We start from the raw sequence: 12,487 nt of genomic DNA on the forward strand, positions 1-12,487 counted from the left end.
TATCCTGGAAGTGTATTTGTGAGTGTTGCTGTCTATGTAGTTATAGGTTAGCTGCATCATACTGTATGACATCATACTGTAATTACGGCTGTCCAATGGCTTAGCTCAGCTCTAGCAACAAGACCCTTAGCGACGTCCAGCGTGTCAAATCATGTGGTGTAGGGCTCTCTAGGAATGTACACTGCCTTTTTCAGCATGACTCTGTTTAGTCCATTTCCAATTTTCTGTGTTCTAACCATCCTCCTTTCAAAAGACAAAGGAGTAAAACTTACAACCAAAGTATGAAACCGTGGGTTTGTATTTTAATCATTTCAACATAACACATGACAGTTCAAAGATACAATGTCCTGTACAATAAGTAAATAGGTTTGTTGTTATGTCATCTCTTTGGATCGACCGATATACAAATCTGTCACTTTGCAGCAACTGATTGCATGTGAGATATGTAACAAAAAAGCTGTTTTTCTCTGAAGCATATTTTTCTACAATTCTCCCTGTAGTTGATAAACTCCATGCTATAGAAAACAGTGTAAGGATGAATGCAGATATTACATGTTTGTGTTCACCTTTTTCCCCCAGAGGTGGCTGTAATAAAGTACTAAACATAAATGTCAATGTCGCTAAACAAGATACACAAAGAGCTTGGAATGCAAGACTTACATTAAGCTAAAAAAATATGTAAAACTACATGTGAATCTTGTCTTCAGCAGACAGTACCCAGTTTCTCACTAAAAAGCAAACTGACTTAAAAATGGATTAAAGAATTCCCTTAAATTCTGTGTTCTGCACCTACTAGTACGGAGGAAAGGTGAAGACAAGTGCATCTCTAGTAGGCGCAGTCGAGGTAATGAACCAACAACAAAGCGCTGTAGCGAAAACATCCGCTCGGCACTCAGTCAAAGCTTAAGGTGAGTTGTTACTTCCACAACCTTTCATTAACGATGCTAATGAACTATTTGATGGTTTGAATCGTGGTGTAACACCACCGTCAGAGGTTGGCCTTCTCAGGAGTATCTCAGCAGAGGTTTAGCAGAGTCATCTCTGCAAAACAGGTGGGATGGATAAAATGATTAGGTCATCCTGATGAGACTGAAGAACTGTTGAAATACTCCTGAAAAGGCCACTTTCCAAGGCTAGCTGTGCAAAACGTAGCATTTACAGCTGCCTCCAAAAAGTACTTTAGTTTTAGTTTTCTTCCGCTAATGAATTATTAGCATATCCATCTTCTCTGCTGTTATGTGTGGTTTGAGTTCTACTGTAAACTGTCATGTGTCGGGTGAGGCCTACTGTAAACTGTCATGTGTGGGGTGAGGTCTACTGTAAACTGTCATGTGTGGGGTGAGGTCTACTGTAAACTGTCATGTGTGGGGTGAGGCCTACTGTAAACTGTCATGTGTGGGGTGAGGCCTACTGTAAACTGTCATGTGTGGGGTGAGGCCTACTGTAAACTGTCATGTGTGGGGTGAGGTCTACTGTAAACTGTCATGTGTGGGGTGAGGTCTACTGTAAAATGTCATGTGTGGGGTGAGGTCTACTGTAAACTGTCATGTGTGGGGTGAGGTCTACTGTAAACTGTCATGTGTGGGGTGAGGTCTACTGTAAAATGTCATGTGTGGGGTGAGGTCTACTGTAAACTGTCATGTGTGGGGTGAGGTCTACTGTAAACTGGGACAGATGGAGACTTGCCTTCTCTGTAGCAAGCTCTGTCTTGGCACAGCATGGTGGATACATGATCTTGTACAATATTAATTTCAAGACTGCCTGATTCTATCTAGAAGCAAAAGTGTATTCTGTAGCTACTAGGCAGCAGTACAAGCCTTTTCCTGTCTAGAGGCAACATGTATTCAGTAGCTACTAGGCAGCAGTACAAGCCTTTTCCTGTCTAGAGGCAACATGTATTCAGTAGCTACTAGGCTGAGGTACAAGCCTTTTCCTGTCTAGAGGAAACATGTATTCAGTAGCTACTAGGCTGAGGTACAAGCCTTTTCCTGTCTAGAGGCAACATGTATTCAGTAGCTACTAGGCTGAGGTACAAGCCTTTTCCTGTCTAGAGGCAACATGTATTCAGTAGCTACTAGGCTGAGGTACAAGCCTTTTCCTGTCTAGAGGCAACATGTATTCAGTAGCTACTAGGCTGAGGTACAAGCCTTTTCCTGTCTAGAGGCAACATGTATTCTGTACCACTAGGCAGTAGTACAAGCCTTTTCCTGTCTAGAGGCAACATGTATTCAGTAGCTACTAGGCAGCAGTACAAGCCTTTTCCTGTCTAGAGGCAACATGTATTCTGTACCACTAGGCAGTACTACAAGCCTTTTCCGACATTTTTTAAATTTATTTCAGCTTTATTTATCATGCGTCAGACAGTTGTTATGGTTGCAAAATAAAAAGTGCTTTAAAAACTGGGTTCCCCAGATAATGTTCTGTTAAATGGAACTATGTCACATCTGTCAAAAAACAGGACCTAGTCTTTTTGACCTTGAAGAGGTCGATCTGGTAGATTGTGGATATGATGTCATGCTCACCATGCTCTCTGAAAGGCAATTGGATTACAAATCTCTGTTACAAATACTTGGTTGTAGAATATGTTGTTGTTGTTGTTGTTGTGTTAATCATATAAAATTCCAATAGAGAAGCCAATGCTGGTTACCCAACAGGCCTGAGAGGGGAGTGGGGGCACATGAAAGAAGGTATTAGTGAAAAGTCTATAAAAAAAAATAGTTTCTTTTGGAGGAGAAAAATACACAAAGATTGATCAAATCTACACATCAAACTAATGGCACATACATACACAGGATCAAATACAAAATTAAAAACATAGGAACATATAAGCTGAAATTTTAAAAGAAAAAAAACTCTCTTTTTTAAAAAAGATTGAAAGTGCTAGAATTCAGATTAGCTCATAGAAACCCAGGGAGGACAAACTCAATGCCAATTGCCTTTTCTTTTCTTTTTTATCAATAAATGCTCAATAAATGAATAAAAAGACACATGCTAAATTTGAGTGCTACAATTTTGGCTGGGATTGGATATAGCCATGGTCTTCCAAATGTACACTTGATGTACACAAACAAAAAAAAATCTATGTTTTAAGCATAGCTTTTAAACAATTATATCAATATTTATATCCAATTACCACTATAAGAAAGTGGCAAATTCTTTCAAAGAAAGATATGCAAGACACATTTCTTCACGATCAATCATTAAATGTTCTTAATTTAGATAATTTATCAGCCTAGTGGAAGTGTCAACATGAACTTTGGGGATTCTATCCTGAACGTATTACTTCACAAGTATTGGTTGGTAGTGGCGCTACGTCACAACCAAACAAATGTTTCTTTTAAGTTGTATTTATTTTCACATATTTGTCAACTACTTCTATAGGTCAGTCTAATTAGCTGACTGAAGGTAGGTTCTGGTCCGTTGGTCAATTTGAATAACAATTCTACCATTATTAAAATGAAATAATAAAATGTTTATTTTAATGAGCAATTGTGCAAGATTTTGTTTCCTCTCCCCAGGTTTTGGGAATAAAATGAGGTGATGTGTTGTGTTGTTTCAAGGTCCTGTTTTAACAAACAGAAAAGAACATATCATATAACAACAACAAAACGACTAAGACATATCGCAGTCAGTCGTCCCATGCTTTGAATGTCAAAGAGAGGGCTGGTGACTTGTTTGTTCTGAATATTGTGTATTTGTTTTAGACCCTTTCCTCCTGAATCCAGGAAGCAGCTGAGTGAGGAGTACAGAGAGGAAGGGAAACAGTTCAAATCTGTACTACTGTGCATGTTTACATCTTGCAATGTTGAAATGTTCTCTGTTCTACGGGCTAAAAGCAGCAATATGTTTTGTTTTCCTTATGTTATATAGTTTTAGTTTTTTTCTTTATACTTGAAACTACATGTTTACTAATAGTTGCATATGGACTGGGCTGAGTACTCAAACAGACAAAGTCAAGAGAGTTGAGAAAGTTGCAAACCAAAAGGATGATATATTAATACTGTTTATATCAGTCCTTGTACTCTCAAGATGCACTTTGACTGTCTTTTGACTAATGGACTTTATATACCCCATGTGCTGGGTGTTCGATCTATCAATCATGATGTCTGTAGGAAAGTGAAACATATCATTCATTTGTTGGCCATACCAAAGACAGGACATTATTCATATTTTCCATCATACAAATATCACTTACGTGATACAGAGCACGTATTATAGTTTTACAACTTTGGGCGTAAGTTTTCAACAGGCTAGTGAAAATGAAAAAGGCATCTTAAAATCAGACCGCTTAATCAGGTTGTGTTTCAAACTGAGAAAATAGACTATCAACGTCAGTCATTCTTTTTAAAGTCCTACGAGACGATCAAAGATGTCTCTGTAAAATCCTACTGGATTATTATGCCACTAACAGCCTACTAACTACACATTTGTCAAAGTCAACAATCCAAGTTTTTTTTTTAGTAGTACATGAACAGATGAAGAATAAATACAGTGGAGAAAGCTACAAGGGCAAAGCTAATACTTCATCCATTTTTTATCAATAAAATGCCAGATACAGACAAATGTAAACCTGCCACATTAAAAACACGTTGTTTTAATACGTCTACCTAAATATACCTTACTGAAATAAAAGCAATTCTAATGTTCATTTTTGACGAGATATTTAATACACTGCAATAACATTCTTTTACACGTTTTCCTTAACTGTCGTCGTTGTTATTTTTGTTTTCTATTCACATATGTCAGGGTTATTATTACCATGCATCTAACAGACTGAATATATATTTGTTTTCATAAAAATAGAAATCAGTAATATATGAAAGGCAGGAAAAGGATGTGACATATTGTTACTCTGGAGACTTCTTAAAAACCAATGCTGGAAGAATGACAATTGAAGGAATGAAAATCCTCATGAGTTAAATAATGACCTGTTTTCAAGAGCAGCTTTTATAGGAGGGGTATTTCCTCCACACAGGGTCATCCTCACTGGCCTGGCCCTGGTTGAGCAGGTCACGATGCTTACCCAAAGAGATTCCTAAAGGTAAAGAGACTTCTGCTAAAAAGTGCTGCTCTTGAGGAACAACATAAAACATGCATGACTTGGCATGTTTTCTACTGACTCAAGCTATTTTCTGCACATCTGCTTTTCATTAAATATGTGGGCGCCAGTGGTCGCTGTGTTTGGCGGCATTGGTTATCAACGTTAAAATCAACTCTCTGTTTTCACTTATCTTCTACTTTCTGCACAACTGATGAGTCTGAACAGTAATCAGTTATTCCAGTTTTTTTAAGAGCACTTTTTCAAGACAGATATTTTTTGGTGTGGTTGTAGCCTATATTGGAGGAGGATAATGTCCGTGGGGCAGTATCACTTTAGTCCTTCACTAATCTTTCCCCCCTGACGATGGAGATGACAGACAGGGTGTGTTTCTGGGCAGGTGGTTCAGACCTTTACACTCACAGGAGAGACAACCTAGCATGTTCAGTCACATTTGAAAAAGCAAGAAATTATATTTCACCCACTTCAAAACTAGTGTTCTGGGTCACTAGGCTTCTGGGTAACAATATTTTGTTTTACAATTTTCTCTAAAATTAAGATTATTTTCTTAATATTATGACTTTATAAAGTAACAGTACCACGCCTTCAGGCCTGCAAATGCTGCCTCCTGACTACAGAATAGAGGGAGGGAAGTGATGAGGGGGGATAGGTTAGTGGTAGAGGTTAAAGAACAAATTCACGGCAACTCACAGTATTATACAGAGCCATGATCACATGGAACTCCCTTCCATTTCCAGTTACTCAGCAAACAGAAGAATTACCTTTAAAAAAAACAGATTAAACATCATGGAACAAAGGGGAGAGACACACACACACACACACACACACACACACACTCTAATACAGACACACTAACAGACACACTAACACACAGACACACTAACACACAGACACACTAACACACACACTCATTATATTTTAGATGTATTGTTTGTACATCATTGTATTTTAATTTGTGTGACTGTCCTTGTGTATCAGTGTTTTGTTACTTGTCATGTTTTTTGTGTAACCCAGGAAGAGTAGCTGCTGATTCTGCAAAAGCTAAATGGGGATCCAGCTAAACAAACGAGAGGGATTCAATCACCATAGCTAAAGGATAGAAAGAAAGGCCAAATAAAACCTCCTTAGTTTGAAAGTTTCTCATCTTTTCCTTTTGTTTCAATAAAGGGTTTAGTTTCCTCTGAAGTTCAATCAAAAGCTTTTGTGCACTTCAATTAAGGCTTCTAAGTGTTCAAGTGTTTTTATGTCCACCCTTGCAGCCAGCAGGCCCCTTGGCCCCTGGGTGTGAGGCAGTGAGCTGAAGATGATGGCGTAGGGGCCGGGCCTGGGGGCCCCTCATTGGAAGGCCTGGTGAAAGCGAGGCAGGGTGGTCGTGCTGAGGCTGGAGCTAAACACTGGCGGGAGAGGGTGCAGGGGCCCAAGACCCAGGCCCCCGCTGGAGCCCTGCTGCTCCTGAGGTTGAGGTTGCAAAGAGGTAAGAGGTGCGGCTGCAGCTGTGGCAGCGGCGTGGGGCTCAGTGCCACGCAAGGATGACGAAGAGGAGGAAGAGGAGGAGGCAGCAGACGAGGTGTACCCCATCACTAGTCCTGCTGTGCTGATGGGGGCGTTGTAGGGGGGCAGGTTGAGGGGCAAGAAGCCCAGCAGGTGAGAGAAGTCCATGTTAGCAGTGCACAGAGACTCAGCAATGACAGCAGGGCTCTTGGACAGGAGGGAGTTCCCACACAGCTCATCTGTCAGGCCTGAGGGGTGCTCTAGTCCCTCCTTGGGGGGCGAGGCAGCAGCATGATGATGATCGCCTGAGTGGTGGCCCGGCAGCCCACTCTGCAGATCCATGAGAAAGCTCTCCATCTCCACTTTGAGGGGCTTGTCCAGCAGGTATGAGGTAGATCCCAGCTGGTACTTGGGCGGCGGCTGGGCTTGCTGTTGCTGCTGGTGCTGTCTGTTGGGGCTGCTGCAGGTGGGGAAGCGAGGGGGAGTTTTGGATGTGGTGGTGATGGTGGTGCGGGGGATGGAGGGGGGGCTCCATGTGGCAGCCCATCCCCATGGCAGCGGACAGGGAGCCGGGCATCAGAGAGTGGTGGTGGCCCACCTCAGGGTTGGACATGGCCTGGAGGTGGTGGGGGTTGTACATGCCCATGGGGAAGGAGGTGCCGCTGGGGAACGGCTTGGCTAGCATGTGGTCTTTGTTGGAACCCATGCTGCACATCATGGGGCTGAGCTCCTCTTTGACAGTGCAGGGGGAGGAGCCAGAGCCCAGCATGCCTTGCATGTCCAGAGGCTCTGTCTTTATCTTCAGCAGCTCCTGAGAGTGGCTCTTCTTCACATGCCGCGTCAGGTGGTCCTTCCTGCCGAAGCGCTGGGCGCAGTACTGACACAGGAAGTCCTTTCTACCGGTGTGGACCACCATGTGGCGACGCACGTCCTTCCGTGTGTAGAAGCGGCGGTCACAGTGGTCACATGGGTGCTTCTTCTCCTTGGCACCTCCGGAGGACTTGCCCGAGTGGCTCTTGAGATGCTCCAGCAGGGCAGGGGTAGTCTCGTAGCTCTGCAGGCACACCTTACAGGTGAGGTCTCCAGCCGTGGCTGAATGCATGGCCACATGACGCTTGTAGCCCAGCTTGGTGTTGTAGTGCTTGCCACATTCCTCACACTTGAAGGCCTCTTTGTTGGGGTCATGGGTCTGCAGGTGGTTCTTCAGGTGATCTTTGCGGTGAAACATTTTCTCGCAGAAGGAGCACTGGTGAGTTTTCTGTGGAGAGTGTGTGGCCATATGCCTGGATAACGAAGAGAGTGCAGTATGAGAAAAAACTTAGTCAGTGAAAGTGTTTTAGAGGAACTGTTTAAAAACTCTTGGTGGAGTGATGTTTTACCTGAACAGTTTATATTTGGAGCTGAAGGCCTTAGGGCAGTGTGGCTGGGAGCAGTGGAAGGGTTTCTCTCCCGTGTGACAGAAGGCGTGAAGCCGAAGCTTATCCTGCGAACCAAACCAAGTCCCACACACCAAACACTCGTTGCCGCTGGCTTCCTCTTCCCTCTCCCTCTCTCTCTCTGTACGTGGCAGGGTAGTGTCGCTGTACAGCTTGGCAGCGGCTATTTGTTCCTCGTCCTCCGGCGTCAGTGCTGTAATATGGCGTGGAGCATCGGCGGCACCAGCTGCCATGGCAGCCCTAGGGTGCTGTTGCCATGAAATCCCGGCCGTGGCTTCCCTGCCTTCCAGGCTCTACGTGGGCAGTGGTGGAGTGCAGTAAAGGGCGTACTCCAGGCAGGGCCGGGTAGGGCTTAGGAGGGCTACGTTCTGGGCCTCAGATAGTGCTGCTGTTGTCAATGTCTGCTGAAAAAACAAAAGTATTTTTGTACTTGTTGTTGCACTATGATGTGAGAGTGCAACTGTGAACATTTTCAAATTCCAGACTTATTTCAATGGTGGTGCGAGAAAGCAAAGATAACCTCTCTCCTCCTTTCCAGAACTGGTCCTCCTTCTGTCTATGGATCTCCTTTCTCTCTCTCCCTCTCTCTCTCTCTCTCTCTCTCTCTCTCTCTCTCTCTCTCTCTCTCTCTCTCTCACCCAGTCCCAACAGCTATGGTTGGGGGTGAGTAGGAAATGTTGCTCTGCATCTTTATTCCCCTGTAAAGAAAATAAAATACAAAGAAAGGAATTAGTATGTGAATACTCTTTCTCTTATTTAAGTGTATTCATGTATTTTTGGCCAATAAAGAATATTCATGATTCATGATGATATCTCCGAAGGTTTGCTTTAAAATGTAAAAGTAATGATTCAATCCTTGTCGCTGAAGATCTACAATACAATTTAAAAGCAATTTCCGATTGAGCAGACATATGCAGCGGCGTTTCCCACGGGGGACCAGCATGAAAAGAAATATGAAAATGTATGAACTCTCTACTGTAAGTCGCTCTGGACAAGAACGACTGCTAAATGACTAAAATGTTTAAAAAGAAGAATGTAAAATGAATCCACCCCCAAATCTGAGCCTATGGACTGATATTGTTTTTCTGCTATGAAAATGGAAAAACAGACTTGACTTGTGACTTTGACAGGGCAGAGTTCCAGTCCAAACACCCGTTGGGCACTAGGGGGCACTAAAGCGCAACGTGGCATAGTGGTACACATGAAAAGTGACTAATAGGAACATCTGTTTAGTTTAAGACAGAGATCATTCCCAGTAGTTGAGTCATTCAGCCATCCCATTCGTCACAGTATTAATTTATGTAAAATGTCAACATCTTATCCACTGAACGTTAGGCATGCGTTACCATGTATAGCACATTCATGTTGTGTGCTTGGCTTCATACATGTCCTCATCATGTTGTGTGCTTGGCTTCATACATGTCCTCATCATGTTGTGTGCTTGGCTTCATACCTGTCCTCATCATGTTGTGTGCTTAGCTTCATACATGTCCTCATCATGTTGTGTGCTTGGCTTCATACATGTCCTCATCATGTTGTGTGCTTGGCTTCATACATGTCCTCATCATGTTGTGTGCTTGGCTTCATACATGTCCTCATCATGTTGTGTGCTTGGCTTCATACATGTCCTCATCATGTTGTGTGCTTGGCTTCATACATGTCCTCATCATGTTGTGTGCTTGGCTTCATACATGTCCTCATCATGTTGTGTGCTTGGCTTCATACCTGTCCTCATCATGTTGTGTGCTTAGCTTCATACATGTCCTCATCATGTTGTGTGCTTGGCTTCATACATGTCCTCATCATGTTGTGTGCTTGGCTTCATACATGTCCTCATCATGTTGTGTGCTTGGCTTCATACATGTCCTCATCATGTTGTGTGCTTGGCTTCATACATGTCCTCATCATGTTGTGTGCTTGGCTTCATACATGTCCTCATCATGTTGTGTGCTTGGCTTCATACATGTCCTCATCATGTTGTGTGATTGGCTTCATACATGTCCTCATCATGTTGTGTGCTTGGCTTCATACATGTCCTCATCATGTTGTGTGCTTGGCTTCATATATGTCCTCATCATGTTGTGTGCTTGGCTTCATACATGTCCTCATCATGTTGTGTGCTTGGCTTCATACATGTCCTCATCATGTTGTGTGCTTGGCTTCATACATGTCCTCATCATGTTGTGTGCTTGGCTTCATACATGTCCTCATCATGTTGTGTGCTTGGCTTCATACATGTCCTCATCATATTGTGTGATTTCCCCCCAAAAAATGTGGGTGCACAAAGCAGGCATTGTGTGTGTGTACATGCATGTACATGTTATGAAGCTGGATAAGGCTCACATAATCCTAAAGAAAACAGTGAATCACACTCAGCCCCAGGGTATGAGGGAGGGGGGGGGGGGGGTTACATAAAGGAACCGGCTGCTGCGGGACCAGTCTATCTGCCTAAATTCATGAGATTCCTCAAAACTACTGTAAAAGTCCCTTTAAATAAGAACAACACTTGTCTAATTTGGTCAGTTTAAAATGAAAATCCAACCGTTTCAGAGTGATACTGTAACTACATGTCTGGATACAGTTTCATTCCTGACTGATATTTCATATAATAATAATAATAATAATATAAGCTATTTAACAGACACTTTTATCCAAAGCCACTTACAGTCACGTCAAACATACATTTCTTACAGCATCCAAGTAACACTGTTGCACCATGTCTTTATGTCACCTCCGCTGTCACCTCCGGGCCTCTAGGACCCCTCTGCTCCCACACAGCTAAGTCACATGGTCAAGTCCAAGGTCACCCTGGTCTGGCTCCTACTAACCACACTGTCACCTGTGCCCCCACACTTGATATACACACACAGGAAACTGTTGAGAGTGAAAAACCCAGCAATGTTGCAGTTCTTGACTCAAACCGGTGCACCTGGCACCTACAATACCCCACTCAAAGCACTTAAATCTTTGTCTTGCCCATTTACCCTCTGAATGGCACACATACACAATCCATATCTCAATTGTCACAAGGCCTAAAAAAATCGTTCTTTAACCTGTCTGCCCCCCTTCATCTACACTGATTGAAGTGGATTTAACAGGTGACATCAATAAGGGATCATAGCTTTCACCTGGATTCACCTGGTCAGTCTGTCATGTTCATAATGTTTTGTACACTCAGTGTAAATAAGTGTGTGCATACACATACGACACAAACACTACCCCCTCTCTGTTGATAGGTGCAGTGTGATCTCTGAGAGAGACAGAGGGTACAGGTCTGAATGGTATGAATTAATGAGAGACATCAGTACGCGTGTGTATATAGATGTGGTGGGGGGGGGGGAGATATCCTGGTCTATTGTGGAGCCGCACAACAACGCACATTCCTGGCCGGCATCACACCATGACCCCTGACCCCTGCCAGTTCTAGTCCCGCATCACATGGTGTACACTACACCTCACACCATGACCCCTGACAGTTCTAGTCCTGCATCACATGGCGTACACTACACCTCACACCATGACCCCTGACCCCTGCCAGTTCTAGTCCTGCATCATATGGCGTACACTACCCCTCACACCATGACCCCTGACCCGCCGGTCCTAGGCATTACATACCTAACATCCAATAACTAACGCTTCCTACATCAAAACTCCTAGCATCTACACCAGGACTCAACAAGACTCGTTTCTGCTATGTCATGTAATCATCTCAGGACTAATAACACACCAACAACACACAACCAAGATCCACATAAGACCTCTTCATCAGCCCCGTAATATATAGTAGTAACCAACACCTCCATCAATCCCTACTTACAACTACCCCACCATCTAACCATCTTACACCTCCATCAATCTCTACTTACAACTACCCCACCATCTAACACCTCCATCAATCCCTACTTACAACTACCCCACCATCTAACACCTCCATCAATCCCTACTTACAACTACCCCACCATCTAACCATCTAACACCTCCATCAATCCCTACTTACAACTACCCCACCGTCTAACCATCTAACACCTCCATCAATCCCTACTTACAACTACCCCACCATCTAACCATCTAACACCTCCATCAATCCCTACTTACAACTACCCCACCATCTAACCATCTAACACCTCCATCAATCCCTACTTACAACTACCCCACCATCTAACCATCTAACACCTCCATCAATCCCTACTTACAACTACCCCACCATCTAACCATCTAACACCTCCATCAATCCCTACTTACAACTACCCCACCATCTAACACCTCCATCAATCCCTACTTACAACTACCCCACCATCTAACCATCTAACACCTCCATCAATCCCTACTTACAACTACCCCACCATCTAACCATCTAACACCTCCATCAATCCCTACTTACAACTACCCCACCATCTAACCATCTAACACCTCCATCAATCCCTACTTACAACTACCCCACCATCTAACACCTCCATCAATCCCTACTTACAACTACCCCACCGTCTAACCATCTAACACC

At 43.4% G+C, this 12,487-nt stretch overlaps 1 protein-coding gene across 1 annotated transcript in view; it reads right to left on the minus strand.

Annotated features, from left to right (window-relative positions):
* Positions 1–280: 280 nt before the first annotated feature.
* The window catches only part of LOC106572826 (zinc finger protein PLAGL2), a 44,745-nt gene continuing 32,538 nt past the window's right edge, over positions 281–12,487 (minus strand). The window contains 4 exon segments of the mRNA XM_014147333.2: positions 281–7,006; positions 7,008–7,833; positions 7,930–8,387; positions 8,507–8,684. Coding sequence (XP_014002808.2) covers positions 6,395–7,006; positions 7,008–7,833; positions 7,930–8,219 — 1,728 coding nt within the window. The 5' untranslated portion in view covers positions 8,220–8,387; positions 8,507–8,684 and the 3' untranslated portion in view covers positions 281–6,394.

Source organism: Salmo salar, chromosome ssa15 (genome assembly GCF_905237065.1).
Source record: "Salmo salar chromosome ssa15, Ssal_v3.1, whole genome shotgun sequence".
In the NCBI taxonomy this organism is placed as follows: Eukaryota; Metazoa; Chordata; class Actinopteri; order Salmoniformes; family Salmonidae; genus Salmo; species Salmo salar.